Source organism: Lissotriton helveticus, chromosome 6, assembly GCF_964261635.1.
Source record: "Lissotriton helveticus chromosome 6, aLisHel1.1, whole genome shotgun sequence".
NCBI classification, from domain to species: domain Eukaryota; kingdom Metazoa; phylum Chordata; class Amphibia; order Caudata; family Salamandridae; genus Lissotriton; species Lissotriton helveticus.
The window spans coordinates 1,281,360,233-1,281,376,250 of record NC_136067.1 but is presented as its reverse complement, the minus strand read 5'-3'; the positions used below and the strand labels follow the sequence as shown (position 1 = coordinate 1,281,376,250).

Here is a 16,018-nt window from a genome sequence, read left to right as displayed (position 1 = left end):
AATGCTTTGAGTGATGGCACCATTCAGCATGTGAAGTTTGTTCTTGTATAGTCGAAATCTCCCTGCATGCACAATGGGAAAGAATCATGCACCGCGGCCGAGAGTTCCCATACGTGTGGGCACCTGTGAGACACTAAAGGGCACATTTACTAATAGTTCTTGCAACACAGTGCACCAGATATGGAAAGAGAAAGTAGCACGGAGAAATAATGATATTTTTCCTTGTTATACGTGTTGGGTAGGTGCACCATTTTGGTGCAAACCCAGTTTTACAAGTCTTTGTAAATCGGACATTGCGTCAAAATACATGGGTGGGATGCCTGAGAAAGCTCATTCTCCACACATGTAATACCTGCCTGACACATAGTAATGGAAGGCAGCGCAACTTTCTGCATTGCGTTACTTTGTATTTACTAAACTATGCATAGCCACACAAAGTGGCTTTGTATGGTTTAGTAAATGCCAAAAAGGGTTTTGCTGCAGGGCTGGGACACAAAAGTAACGCAATCCCAACGCAAAACCATAGCATGTCTCCGGTGTAATATGTAACTTTGAATGAATTAACACGTTATGTGATTAAAAGGTGGGCAGTTTTCTGCGTGTAGAGATTTGTAGTAGAAGGTGTGCCTCTCACACAAGACACTGATAGCTCTGCTTCGTGCCATAGCACAATTCTAGATTGTATTGCGCAGGCAGCATGTTTTGAGGGAGCACGGTGTATTAATTCATTGCCCATCACATAGTAAATATTTTGTCCCTCTATTTTTTTGTCATTTACACAGACGAACACTGCAAACTATCAATGCTTTGTCAAAGGGGTTGTAGGCTTGAGGTACTACAGTAATATTGGTGGATCACTCTGTCATTTTTACAGGTGGCAATCCAGCTGAACGATACGCATCCAGCCCTGGCCATTCCCGAACTCATGAGGATCCTGGTGGATGTGGAAAAAGTGCAGTGGGATAAGGTGAGAAGTATGGGTGAAGGCTAAACATTTCCTTCAATTGTTTTCCTTACTCTGTTTTCGATATCATTAAGTACAAGATTTTATTCTTTGTCTCAAAATGTCCTGTTAGCTAGTTGGGCGGTGCAACTGGAACTTTAAGTGGAGGTGGTCTGTTAGGGACCAAGAGGTGGTCATTTTTCATAAAATATTGAATACAGACCCAGTGTTTAATAAGGTAAATTTAATCATGGTGTATTTTTACTTTTTTACAAGTGAAGTCCTCACAAGTCGTATGTTAAATAATGAACTAGATTTTATCATCTGCCCTGGAAATCCTCTAGGTTGATTACTGGGCGAGGAAAAACCCAGTAGCTTTTTAAAGCTTTTTTTAATCAAGCCTTCCTAAAGAACCGATTAGCAAGAAACCCTCCTGTAGACACTAATACTATCCCGCATATACCTCTTGGCCCTTACCGCAGTCTCTAGCTCCATCTGGGTACTGGGTAGGATCAGGAACCTTGAGTTCTCTTTTGGGCTACATTTTGGAAGTAATTGTCTCTTCACCACTGCTATTGTTTGTTGATGAAATCTAATTTTCATTACTCTGCATCCTTTGTGGTTTTTTATGTGTCTTTATTCATTTTAAAAACCAAAGGAAATGATGGACGGAGTGTTGCCAATACAAGCACTCACCCCCAGTCAACTGATCTGGGTTTAATCCATCACCGTTCTTTAGCCCACTCTGCCACCCCAGTTCAGACATGGCCATATGCAAATCAGTCTGACCCTGTGCCTCATGGGAACAGTCCAGCCCGAACTGCCAAGCCATGCCTTCCCTGGACCGGACACAAGCTACCGAGGACCGGTTTCTGGCATTCCAGCCTTCTTCAGCCCGGCTTGCTTGAATCCAGTGGCAAAGTGAGCAAGGGACTCACGTCTGAGCATACCCTGCCAACTTATGGCGAACAAAGAAAAACCAAAGGAAATGATAGACGGAGCGTTGGTAATACAAGCACTCACCCCCAGTCAACTGACCTGGGTTTAATCCATCACCGTTCTTTAGCCCGCCCTGCCACCCCAGTTCAGACATGGCCATATGCAAATCAGTCTGACCCTGTGCCTCATGGGAACAGTCCAGCCGAACTGCCAAGCCATGCCTTCCCTGGACCGGAAACAAGCTACCGAGGACCGGTTTCTGGCATTCCAGCCTTCTTCAGCCCGGCTTGCTTGAATCCAGTGGCAAAGTGAGCAAGGGACTCACGTCTGAGCATACCCTGCCAACTTATGGCGAACAAAGAAAAACCTTTGGTTTTTCTTTATTCATTTTAAGCAAGGTCTTCAAGGACCTGTTTTCAAACTAGCTTTGCTCTGACCACAGTGAACCTCTTTCTTGCTCATCACTTCTACTTGAGAGTACATTGGAACACTGGGCTCTGCCAGGTCTGAACGAGTTTGACTTCTTGCTTAAGCTCACCATCTCTGGTGGCTCTCATCACACCCGCAGCCAACACACCAGCAGACTGTAACCAAGAAGAGGTGAAAAAGAAAACACAAAGCTACAGTCCTTTTCCAACAATGAACCCAGGATCCGGAACAGCTTCCCAATAGCCATCAGGACCACCTCAACACTGCTCCAATTTAGGAAATGTTTGAAGAAACACCTCTTTGAAAAACACTACATCACAATGCATTACCAAGCATTACTAAGGTAAGTTTAAATATATATGTATATGTGTGTATATATACATATTTATTTTTATCTTTTTGGGAGGAGACCCCCCCTAACCCCCATCCTTACCTTAAATTCATGTTTAAGGCATGCTTGGTAAAGGCCTACATGTGCCAAACAAGTGCAGGGTAACAAATGCATGGTAAAGCACTGCAGTGTAAAAATCACGTTGCAAAGAATGTTTCCCTAGAAATGCTACATACATACATGCATACATACATTGTCACAATAACCAAACCACAATGTCCAAATAGTTAATATTTTTTTATGGCTTCTTGGGTTAAGAGGCAAATTTCCACAGGGAGTTAGAGAGCTAGTCCTACAAAATAAAGCTGTTGGCTGTGAGCCAAGGGGTGTGGTTGAAGGGCATATTCCTGTGGTAGTATAAGAATGTCACAAGAGAACATTTAAAATCTACTGAAAATAAAACAGTGAAAATATTTATGACATGATCAGTAAAACTGCTGATTCAGAGTTGTGACAACCAACAGAAATGTAACAGTATTAACCCTGCCTGTTCACCATCATTCTCGAAACATTGGAGCTGAATTAATGCTGTGTTATTAATTGATTGACCTCAAAACATCATTGTTGTGAAAAAGGCCACGATAAAAGCAGAAAATAATTCACTCAAGATCTCTTTCATGCTGGAGAATCCTTAAAGTGTATTTGTGGGATGGGGATTGTTAGGTCGTTCCAGTGTACCACCTTGTTGGAAGTACATCCATTGCTCCCACACACATGGGTGAACATTTCACTGGTGTCATTGGACACCGCCAGAAAATCTGCCGGAGCATTTGTCCTTTGGCATTGTGTTCCCTATTGAAACATAGCATTTTGGGCAAATATTCAGTTGTGGATTTACCTGTTCCACACCGCAGTGGCAGAAAACTATGAATCGTGCAGATTTTCCATTGCTACTGTGGTGGAGGTGATAAATCGGCTGCACGCAAATGTGGATTCTACACTGGGCAGTCTCTGAAACCAGATCTTGGTCTATATTTGTATGCTGGTAAAGTAGAGTAGGTAAAATGATGGTTTAGCAAAAGGAACAAGAATGTTCTAGTACTCTTTCTATCTATGGTATGTTTTCAACCAGTTGTACAGCATTTACATAATACGGTACTATAACACAAGAAACAGAGCAAATGGACAATATCTTTCTATCGAGTGCAGATCACAAGTTGTCTGCAATTACTCGATTCCTTTGAGTCTGCATTCTCTTGCTACAGATGTATCATCTAAGCCATGACACATCGACCCATTGGTCCAGCTTTAGAGGAGTCCTTGTGTAAGGAGGGAAAACTCAGCGTGTCCACATAAATGAGAATCTGCAAGCATCCCCTCAGTTAAAGGTGAACTGGGGTTCCCAACCGATGGAAGATGCTTGTTGTAACATGCCAATAACTGGTTCATGGTAAAGGTTTTAATGGCTAGTTAAAGGACACCATGAATCCAGTGAATGGTGAAGGGTGGTGCCGGTAATAGTTTAAGATGGCACTGCAGAGCCTGTGTTCAACAAGTGGACTACTGGTGCTAAACATAACAATTAGTAACTATGACTATTGAATATATCTTGCTTTAGTGTTTCAGAAGAAGAGGTTAACCAGCCATAAGAACTTCCAGGAACCTACCCAAGGTATAGCCACTTGGTCCACCAAATGTTTCCTCTTAATGGCTGGAATGTAGGGCACCCTTCACTTTCCACCACTAACTGGGATATATGATCGGGCCCTGTACTGCACTTAAACTATCATATCGCTGAAAATATAGATTGCAGCAAAAGTGATTATGAAACCAGGACAGCACGAGATCACTTCAGGTAATGTGACAATACCCTAACATATAGGTTGACAGGTGCAGGCTCATCACAATTTCATGTCTCCTATGGGTTAAGAATGCACTTGGACCCCTGATGAAGCATATGTCTTGGGTTTGGTAACTGCTTGTTGGCTGAAGACTGTTGTGGTGTTCAACAAGGCTTTTGTTCCTGTGTTCAGATGAAGCCATTTTAATCTTGCTCCTACTCGCAGTGTCTGACAGCTACTCTCCTGTCCAGGACAATGTCATCTCCAGTTTTCCTGCACTACACAGCAGCAAGAAATCACCCATGGCTTAGGCTTTGCTCATGCCTTGATGGAATACAGCAACATGAGATGATCAGGTCTTGTTCAGACAGCTCTCCGAAGTGAATATGAAGAACTTCTGGGGAAGTCCAGTGAAATGTCAGGAATGGAGAGAGAGAGCATCTGAATTGGATGTAAGTCCCAATAGTCACCAAAACCTTTCCCCAGTATTATTTAAAACAGAGAAGGAAAGCAGGCTAAAAAAATGTGAAGGGCGATAGGGAAACCCTGCTGAAGAGGACTTTTCTTAAGTCTGGTATTTTGGGCAGAGAGAGATTGCAGCGGAACATCTCCTAGTGGGACAATTGATATAAACACAATCAGGGATCATGCAGAAAACAGGCGTAGTATAAGGCAACAATATCAGCATGAATGCAAAAGTCAAACCGACCTTTCCGGGAAGAATGCTCTGAAATCTGAGGAAACCAGGAAACATTCCTGGGATCTGGAGAGAACACAGCACCTGCAAAAGCAGGGCCACAAAGTCACAGGAAACGGATTTTTGCACACAGATCGACCAATCTATAACCTGATGGGTAAACTGATAAGGGAGAAACTAAAATGCTGGGAGTGAGAGAATGGATGCACACTTTAACGCATGTGAAAATAGTTACAAAATCATAGCATGCTGCTTGACATGGAGCTTCTTTCAGTCTTCTTATGGCTTTGCTGCCCCATTCCTAGGAAGTGCTATTGCTACATACTCTTTGTTGTGGCCCAAACTACCAGTCATCCCCCCAAATCCCCCCAACCATCGACCTCCACTGCCATGTCCACCTGTCTGCCATTGCCTTAGTCCTCTCACGGGGAAACCGGGAGTGTCGCCCTGATCATGGTGCACATGAGTGTATCTGCCAATGCCGCTCCATTCCTGATGCATTAAATGTGTGGACTTGCCCAAGAACCCAGTGAGTGTGTGTCCACCCTCATGTCCCCAAGGAAGAATCCATGGAACTGGTCCTGCCAGGCAGGTTCTTATCCTGCCCATGGAGTAATGATGGGAAGCCAAGGTCAGGCAAAAGGTGTGCCAAGTTCAGACTTCATAATTCCTCATTCATGGCTGCGCTCATCTTCTCGAGTATCCTTCTCAAAGGTTTGGTTGGAAGAGGCACCAATTGCTCTTTGGAATGTGTTTGCCAAGGGTTTACTTTTTGCGTATTAGCTAAACCTTCCAGGCACGGACATTCCAAGGTCCTGCAAGGGACACGAGGAATGCCAGTAAACATGTAGAGGAACCACCATTTTGTGCTGCATTAACTGCGTCCTCATGGGATAAAACAACCAGAGAGCATATGAATACCCAATCATGTTCCACCCTCACACACAGGCACCACCCGCCTGCTACAAGCCAATGCATGGGGGAAGATGACTCAATTTATGGGGCCTATATGTTTTTTACAGTGAGGGGCTTTCCTGCCACCATACATCATCCTTCCTGAGGAGCAGTGGCCACTCTCTTCTATTGGTGTTGGTATCCTCTGGGTGTAATCCCAAGTGCCCCAGATATGAAGCAAAACAAAACTAAATCATGTTCACAGTGGCCAAGTCCATGGATTAATCAGGCTATTGACGACAAGGGAGAGTGGCGCAACTGTCAGCTCGGTGCATGGCATACTGTTCGTCCAGCTTACATTCCTTTGAAAGCTCATTCAGCATGAAGAGGAGAACAATGATAGATTGATCACCAGTTGAGGGCAATGAAGTGCAGCGGGCATGCAGCAGCTTCGAATCAACATCAAACAAGGTACAGTTCAAGTTAATGTACTCTAAAAGACTTCAACAAGCTAAACTAGCCAGTCAGGTCATGCATGAGGGGACAAATGGACAACATCTGCAGAGTCCCCTACAATGTTCCGACATATATTCTGGTGCTCTTGCGGTGGAGAAACCCAATGGGTGGAAGAGATTAAATATCTTACAATTATTACACGATTGGCCTTCCGTCTCAGTGTATTACGATGAGCTTAGTGGGGCTAGTGCTGATACGGAAGGAAATCACTGTGTGTAGTTCTGTCTAAGCGCTTATTTGCAGATCAGTGGAAGTCCTCCACTGCTGCCGGATACAATGGCGGTGTTTAGGAAAATTGTCTGTTACTGTAGGTGATCTCAACATGTTTGTGAACTGACAAAGTTTGTTACATGTTTGATACAAGTAAGAGGTGGATGTTGAAGAAATGTAACTTTTTGTTCAAACCAGTACATATATATTAAACAAAATAAGCTGCCCTCCCTGTGATTGCAAAAACTGTATATAATTGGATTTGCTCGAATAAATCTGAATATTTATTAAACCATGATAAAATAAAAGTGTACACAAAAATGTGGCCCCCTGTTTAAACCCTAATTGTGGTATATTTTGTGGATGATGAAGCGTTTGATTTTCTAAAGGCTTATTTTGTTCTTGTCCAGGCGTGGGAGGTAACAGTGCGGACCTGTGCCTATACCAACCACACAGTGTTGCCCGAAGCTCTGGAGCGATGGCCAGTCCATTTGTTTGAGAAGCTGCTCCCTCGTCACCTGGAGATCATTTACGCCATCAATCAGAAGCACCTTGACGTAAGGAACAAAGATGCCGCTAGTTCATCCAACACTGAAACAGCCAGGCAGTGTAAAAGGAGATGACTATTTCAGATAGAGAATGTAAAATTATTTAAAAATTTGCGGATTAATCCTAATAAATAAAAGCACCCTCAAAAAAAATGTGAGGACTTGAGATTTTGGATGGGATGAGACTCAGGTTTATAACTTTAAAGGATAATATACAAGGAAAATGACGGGCTCAACGCCCGAAGCAGAGGATCTTCTTGCTGGATTTTAATCCAAAGAGGGTGTTTTAAAATGACCTTATTGTTCTGGTAAGGCCTTCAAGGCAGGAACGACCCATATTTAAAAAACATAAATAAATACAACTAGCTTATTGTTCCCTCCTTAAAACATGGCATTCTCGTAAAATAGGTGAATTTAGTAATATAAAGTCCAACATCAGATATAAATATTTTTTGAACACTACACACATAATAGTGAACACATATAAATTAAATACTTTCTTTTAAAATTCCCGGAGGTGACACACATGATATATAAGCAGGGCTTGGTGATAATGGATGAGGGTGGTGAGACAAGGTGATCACCAAATGTGCTATGTTATGTTAAAATCTCTTGTAAAGCGCGTGTACACCGATTGGTTTCCGATTGGTTACTACCAATCAATGTTGGCTTTTCCGCTCTTTATGGGACACTTTAAAGGGCCACAGGCCTGTCTATAAGTACTGAATAAAGTGTGTACATCCAGGTAATTACCATATATGAAAATTGATAAATTTCAAAGGTACCATCAGCAATAATAGTGAGGACTGATGTACACTGATTTAAAAATAATACTATACCTTTCCTTAAAAGTCCTAGCTACATCTTGTTAAAATAAGTTGCATTTAACCCGAGTCAGACTTCTTGTGCACTCACAAATGACTTTGAGCTGTTCCCATTCTCCCATTATTGGACAATCTTCACTCCCTTCTTCACGCTTAAGCAGGTTTCTAGAACCAAGCTGTAACCAACCTGAAATACAATTTTAGTGATGATGGTTTCCTTGTCCGCTCCTCTTCCCCTCACCCCAACTGCAAGTTGTGAGTCTTAAACTAAACTTGACTTCTGATACCGGTGATTAAGTTGACCTTCATGATGGCCCCTGTGGGTTTCAGAAGCAGATGTGCCAGGGTGGAAACAAGTGTTAATTTTTTATAATGAATGTCCTTGACATGGAAATAGTAAAAGTCTTCTTTCAGAAAATCTCTTGGGTGACCTCTGATTATTGTATTATATTGCATCTATTGATTACTCTCACATCACACCTAGAATGTGGGAATCTGTTATGAAAGTTTTCAGTGATCTATTGCTGTGTCCTTATCATGTTGACAGACAAAGACCTAGGTTTGTTGATGGAATAATATATAAACTGTATTGATGGTGCTATATTGTGAGAGGGTGTGACAAAGTCTTCATACACAACTTATATTTAACAGTTTCTAATACTCACCGATTTGTGATGGTTGACATTGTAGCAAATACCGCAGGATGAGGAAATACTTGTGTCTTGGATATTACTTCACATAATAATATAGAACGTTATTGAAGTTTAGAAAATGTTTGGGAGGAGAAGGTCTGTCTGCTATACCTGGGCTTACATTCTTTAATGTATTCTGTAACAGAAAGTAGCTGCACTGTTCCCTGGAGACATGGACCGCTTGAGAACAATGTCGATTGTGGAAGAAGGGGACTGCAAGAGAATTAACATGGCCCACCTCTGTGTGATTGGATCTCATGCTGTAAATGGCGTGGCGAGAATTCATTCTGAAATTGTTAAAAATTCTGTGTAAGTAAAATGCAAATCCAGTTTGTTTTTTTATTATTATTTTTTTATGTGGATCTTCGGTGTACTGGCAAATGGGTTACCTGGTCATGGAAACCTCTCTAGCGGTGGGCGGAACTCGAGGAGTTTCAAAGAGTTACATGAAAATTCCACAGAGTTCTGCGAATGGGCAGAAATTGGCGCGTCACGCTGCTCGTGTTGATTTTTAAAGCTGGGAGCTTGTTACGTGCCTCAAAATCAGGACGAACAGCACCACGCCAGAGATTGCTGCTTCTTTGCTGCCGCTCGAGTAGATTTTCTTCTCGAGCGGCAACTTTCTCACCACAAACTGTCGCAACCGCCAACATTGAGAAAATCTTGCCTGGTGCCCTTCTAGCTCCCGAAAGTCACGCTAGGGGACGCCAGTTCCTACTCACGCTCTCCAACTTACCGTTGGCGAGCCACGTGTGAGAAAAGACTCCACCACACAGCAGTTGGTGGAGTTTGGGCAGAACTCCACATTACAAGCGTACCGCAGTGGGCAAAACTCGGAGAACTCCCCCCAGTGGAGCGGAATTTATCTCCTGCCCCTAAGCATATCTTCTTGAGCATGGTACAACTGAAGGTTTTAGGGAGGAGCAGAGGAAAGGCATAGTGTAGTGATCAAATTTAAAGACAGAAAACACTGTCCAAAGAGGTTTTTTTCAAGAGTGACAGCTAGTACAACCATTTACCATTCAGAAACTTTCTTCTTCCTCTATTTGAAATATTTGGTATTTGGGCATTGGCCAAGCATCACACGTTTTTCCTTATTTTGATTTTGTCAATGACTTTTGATTACTCAATGGAAAGGATAACATACTAACTTTGGTTTGAAGCGCTTTACTAAGTTATTCATCCAAAAGAAACGTGCACAAATAATTCATGTTCTTCATAGCATGTAGCCCTTTCAGTCATCTGGGTGAGAGAGGGGAAAACGCAGTTGTGAAGCACCGTATTGCCACCACCAAGTCCAATCCCAGAGGTGGCCACAGGTTTAGTAAACAAGGCCTGTCCAGTGATGGGCCTGCTCTAAAGTACAAAAAATCAATTTCCTCAAGTATGTAGCCCTTCTGCTCGTCTGGAGGAGACACTGAAAAATAAATGAAAGAATGTTCTTCTTAAAGTTACTTATGGAGTCGTATAAGACTCCTATGATTTCACAATACTTCCAGCTCTTCACTGATTGGTAAGAAAGTCTCAGGGCCACTGATTGAAATCTATGCAAGCCAGAACTGTACTTTAACAGCCATCAATATGGGAAAGTTGTCCTCCCTTCCCACCCAGGAGACAAATTGGACGCATCGTTTTTGGAGTATGGATGTTGGGTGCTCCTTGAGGAATGGCCATGTAAAATGGTTGTGAATACTCGCAAAGCTTCAACTTTGAGGGTGCTCAATGCATTTTGCATGAACACCCCTTCTGAAATTACCCCAATCACACTCCATACCCTGAAGCCAGTACCGATGAAAGTCTTCCCAAGATGTGAATTTTAAGTTCCATTTGCAGGCTTAAACGTATGTAGATTCTTAATTTGTGTGAATAAGAATTTTGAAATTTGTGTCCATCTGTGGGCAAGATGGCTTTTTGAACACGTAAGCAGATCTTAGGTATGCTAAGAAGTTACCTCTAGAGACTCTGGGCTAGATGTAGGTAAATTAGAAGGAGTGAGATGTAGGTGAATTTATTTTTTGAAATACCGAATCTGTAAAAATCGGTATTTACTGAATCAGTAAATACTGATTCGCTATTGCCCATTGATTCCTATGGGCCTTGAAGCCCATAGGAATCAATGGGCAATACCGAATCGGTATTTACCGATTCGGTAAATACCGAATCCTGCAAGGGTGCAGGGGGTGTCACTTTGACACCCTTTAGCACCCCAAATACAGGCACGTGTAACATGTGGCACACATACATGCCCTAAGGGCATGTCTGTGTGTCACATTGCACAGGTGTGCATGCACATATGTGCATGCACACCTGTATTCGGTATTTTACCACCCAATAGGATTGGGTGGTAAAATACCGACTCTTAAGGGCCTGTGGCACTCTTTGAAGTGCCACCTACATCTCATTTACAGAATCGGTAAATTTACCGATTTGGTATTTTACCGATTCTGTATATTTACCGAATCGGTAAATTTACCGATTCTGTACATGACATGCCCCCCTACATGCCAAATCCTAAATACCGGTCGGTAACAGCCGAAATCGGCCGTTACCGACCGGTATTTGGGCTCCTACATCTGGCTATCTGACTTTTATTGATATCATTGTTCCACTCGTTTTCTGTGCCCTTCTGCCCTCTGTTTCACTCGTTTTTTGTGCCCTTCTGCCCTCTGTGCCACTCGTTTTTCTCTCGTTTTTGTGCCCCTTTTGCCTTCTGTTCCACTCATTTTTTGTGCCCTTCCGACTCATGTGCCACTTGTTTTTCCCTTGTTTTGTGCCCCTTTTGCCTTCTGTGCCACTCGTTTTTTGTGCCCTTCTGCCCTCTGTTCCACTCGTTTTTTTGTGCCCCTCTGCCCTCTGTGCCACACGTTTTTCCCTCGTTTCTGTGCCCCTTTTGCCTTCTGTTCCACTGATTTTTTGTGCCCTTTTGCCTTCTGTGCCACTCGTTTGTCCCTCGATTTTGTGCCCCTTTTTCCTTCTCTTACCTTTCTTGTCCCTCACCGCCCTCGCCGCTGCGCCCCTGCGGCCCCGCCCCCCTGACAGCCCACTGCCCATTTGCTGCCCCCACCTCTCAGCTGCTCCTCCTTCCCACCTCCCCATATATGCCGGCAGCTGTGCGGCCGCGCCGCTGGCGCGCCAAAGGCACGCCTAAGGCAAGCCCATCTGCGCCTGGACCGTGCCCAGCGCCAGAACCCCTGGCCCCCACACCCACCACGATGATCGCCGCCACTACGACGCCAGTATTCTGCACGCTCTCAACTCCAGACGGAGCCACACCTGCTTCAAGGCCGCCCCGAAACGCACACACGGCCCCTTCACCTGCCTGAACTGCAGCTACACCAGCCTCAGAGCTGACGAACCACCCGCCAAGAAAGACCCCAACAACCTCCGATGCATACTACTGAACACCCGCTCCGCACGCAAGCATGCCGTCGAGCTCTGGAACCTGCTCGACACAACATCCCCGGACGTCGCCTTCCTGACAGAGACCTGGTTTAAAGACTCCTCCGCACCTGACTTCACCATAGCCATCCCAGACGGCTACAAGATCACCCGCAGAGACCGCACCAACGGAGTCGGAGGAGGAATAGCCATCGTCCACAAGAACAGCATCAGTGTCTCGACGAGCACCGGCGACGCGCTCAGCACCGCCGAACGCATGCATTTCCAAATCCACACAGACCCTATCTCCACCCTCAGAGGCACCCTCGTCTACCGACCCCACCGGACCCCGCCCCCAGTTCAGCAACTCCATTGCCGACTTGATCAGCACGCTCGCCCTCACCTTGAGAACAACAACGACAACAACTCCACAACCCTGATCGATAACCTCGCCAACCTCGGACTGAAGTAACTCGTCACAACGCCCACCCACTCAGCCGGCCACGCGCTTGACCCCGTCTTCTCCTCAAGCCCGCTCGTCTCCGTCAGCCACACTTCCGAACTCCTCTGGACCGACCACCGCTGCATCCACTTCGCCTTCCAGAAGCCCACCACACCCAACAGATCCCCCGCCGCTCCTGGAGCAAAATCACTGAAGACCAACTACACTCAAACCTCGCTCTCAGCCCACCCACTAAACCCTCCAACACCGACGACGTTGCCCACAGCCTCAAACGCTCAATCGAGCACTGCGCCAACACCCTCGCCCCGCTGAAGAAACCCCCCCCCACAGAGGCACCAGCAAGAGGGCCAGCTGGTTCACCCCAGAACTCCTAGCTTCCAAGTAAGCCTGCCAGCAACTAGAGAAGAAATGGCACAGTGAACAAACTCCGAACAGCCACGCACGCAGCACATAAGGACGCCATCCGCAACCACCACCACCTCATCAGGGCGGCCAAGAGGACCTCCTTCACAGACCGACCCGACAGCAATGCACACAATAGCAAGGAGCTCTTCAACATCGTGAAGGAACTCTCCAACTCCAGCGACATCCCGCCGTCGCAAGCCCTCTGCGACTCCCTCGCCATCGTCTTCCACCGCAAGATAGCAGACATCCACGACAGCTGCAGCACCCAGACAGCCCCAACAGACAGCAACACAACAGTCCCTCCGCACACCATCGACCATGACCCCCTGCTAGCCTGGACCAGCGTGAGCATTGATGACACCATCAAGACCATGCGCACAATCCACTCTGGCTCTCCGTCAGACCCATTCCCGTACCACGTCTTCAACAGACCAAGCAGCTCCATCGCACCCCACCTGCGCAACGTCATCAATCTCTACCTCGAGACCGCGACCTTCCCTGAGATCTGGAAACACGCCAAGATCAACGCCTGTTAGAATTGGGGGTCTCTAGTTGGCACAGGTAGGTACTTGTGACAAATAGGGACCCTCTCCTCTAGTCAGGATAAGGGGATTACACTCCTAAAATAACCCCTGCTCACCCCCTTGGTAGCTTGGCACGAGCAGCAAGGCTTTATCTCAGAGGCATTGTAAGTTAAGCATTTGTGACGATATACAGTAACCCAGTGACAACACTACAAATGGACACCACACAAGGTTTTATATCAAAAATAAGTATTTTTTATATAGTGTTACCACAAGACCAATAATGACAATAATCCAGAGTACTATTAGATTTCAAGAGTTCTGGTGAAAAGGCTTAATTCAGGGTTCTGTGCGAGTCGGTAGCCCGATCTGGCTACAGCGTTGTTGAAATAACACATTCAAGCAAATCCAGCGGACCGCGTTGGTATGGGCCCACTCAAATGTCGACAGACTCAGTCACAGTATCTTTTACTTGAGGCGGTCGGCACGGGTGTGCGATCCGGTTCCAGTGTTCGTCGCGGTGCAAAAAGGAAGCGTTGCAAGACGCGTTGTCCCTCGATGCGGTGCAGGCAGCGGCCCGTTGACAGAGTCGGTGGATCCAAGGTGTGCGTTGCAGGGCGAGATGGTGCTTCGATGCGGTGCTTGCAGCTTGCGCTGCGGCGACAGAGCCGGAGTTCGGGAGCTGGCGTCGATCCGTCCATACAACGGTGCGAGTCGGGCGGTGCGTCGCAAAGCGTGCGAGGTGGTGCCCAACTCCGGTGCAGTCACAGGATTTGGAGTCTGCAGCAGTGACCGCGTCGGTCAGACCAGTACGAGTCGGTGTAGTGAGGCGTTGAACGTCGAGGTGTCCATCAGTTGCGGTGCAGGCAACGACTCGGTGACGGCGTCGGGACGGAGTCGGTGAGCTCAGAGCTTGCATTGTTCAAGGCGGACGTTGCTTGATGTGGTGCCTACAGGACACCGGGCTTGTCGTAAGAGTTGGTCACAGCTCCATGCCTCTGTAGCCACTGAAACAGCATTTCCAGCAGCAATTCACAAAGGCTGGTGAAGTCCACTGGTCCTGGGACTTCGGTCAGGGGGCAAGCTCTCTTCCAAGCCCTTGGAGATCTTTTGCACAAGTTGAAAGTAAAGTCCACAAAGTTCTTTCTCCTCTCTTTGGCAGTCAGGCAACCACTGCAGGCCAATCCCCCGAGCAGCACTTCAGCTTGGGAATAGTCTCTCCTCAGTTTCTTCAGGTTCCTCTCCTCAGCAGAGGTTTCGTCTTATAAGTCCAGAAGTGATCTAATTTCATGGGATCAGGGTCCCAATACTTATACCCCAAAATCCTTTGTTCTCTGGGGGGAGAGGGGCCTGTGCCCAGTCACAACCAGTTCTGAAGCACTCTGTTTACCAGACTTCTACTTTCCTTTCACAGCGCAGGGTAGGCACATCAGACGCCCCACAGAAGGTGGAGCCAGCATTGTGGAAGGCAAGTACAGTCCTGGAGCACTTTGTTGACAGTCTTCCTTCTCTTCTTCCAGTGTGTAGGGCTGAGACATCAGACGCATCACAGGGGGTGGAGCCAGCACTGTGGGGGGCGGGCACAGTCCTATTCAGGTCCCAGGTGCAACTTCTCCCTCCCATCTAGATGCAGATCTCTCTATTAACTACTGGGCTGACTCATTCTGTCTCTTGGAATCCCCCAGCCCTGTCACTCAAACTCCAGACGAGGAATACACAACCTCGCAGAGGCAGGCTTAAATGGTTAGGCAAGAAAATACCTACTTTCTAAAAGTGGTATTTGCAAACACAGAATATTAAAATAAACTTCACTAAAAGATGTATTTTACTATTCTGAGTCCAGGCATACTAAACTGGAATTTCTACCATGTTCTTTGAGTCTGCTAGGATTATAAACATGTAATAATCTAGCAGCCCATTCTGGCCAATGGAGAACAGCTAGCCTTGCAATAGTGAAAAACGAAAATGGCTGTAATTCACTATTAGGACATGCCACACACATCAGGGCTTGTCCTACCTTATACTTACAATGCACCCTGCCATTGGGTATACCATAGGGGTGACTAATATGAAGAAAAGGGAAGGTTTAGGGACTGGCAAGTGGGTGCACTTGCCCAGTCAGCATCACAGTACAAGACTGCACGCTGGCTCTGCAATGGCAGACCTTAGACACATTTTAGAAGGCCACTTCTGTGGGTGGCACAACCAGTGCTGCAAGCCAACTAGCAGCATTTGGATTAACACGCCCTGAGCACACTCAGTGCACTGTACTAGGGTCTGACAAGTAAACCGAATAGTCAATCATGGAATCACCAATTAATACATTAATTTACAATAGGGAGAGCATATGCACTTTAGCACTGGTCAGCAGTGGTAAAGTGCCC

General features: G+C 45.8%; 1 protein-coding gene across 1 annotated transcript in view; it reads left to right on the top strand.

Moving 5' to 3' along the window:
• PYGB (glycogen phosphorylase B) overlaps nt 1-16,018 on the top strand; it is a 689,075-nt gene that overhangs the window by 379,106 nt on the left and 293,951 nt on the right. Inside the window, exons 9-11 of the mRNA XM_078649032.1 lie at nt 875-967; nt 7,211-7,357; nt 9,010-9,173. Of these exons, the coding sequence (XP_078505158.1) occupies nt 875-967; nt 7,211-7,357; nt 9,010-9,173 (404 nt within the window). The remainder of the gene's footprint in view (nt 1-874; nt 968-7,210; nt 7,358-9,009; nt 9,174-16,018) is intronic.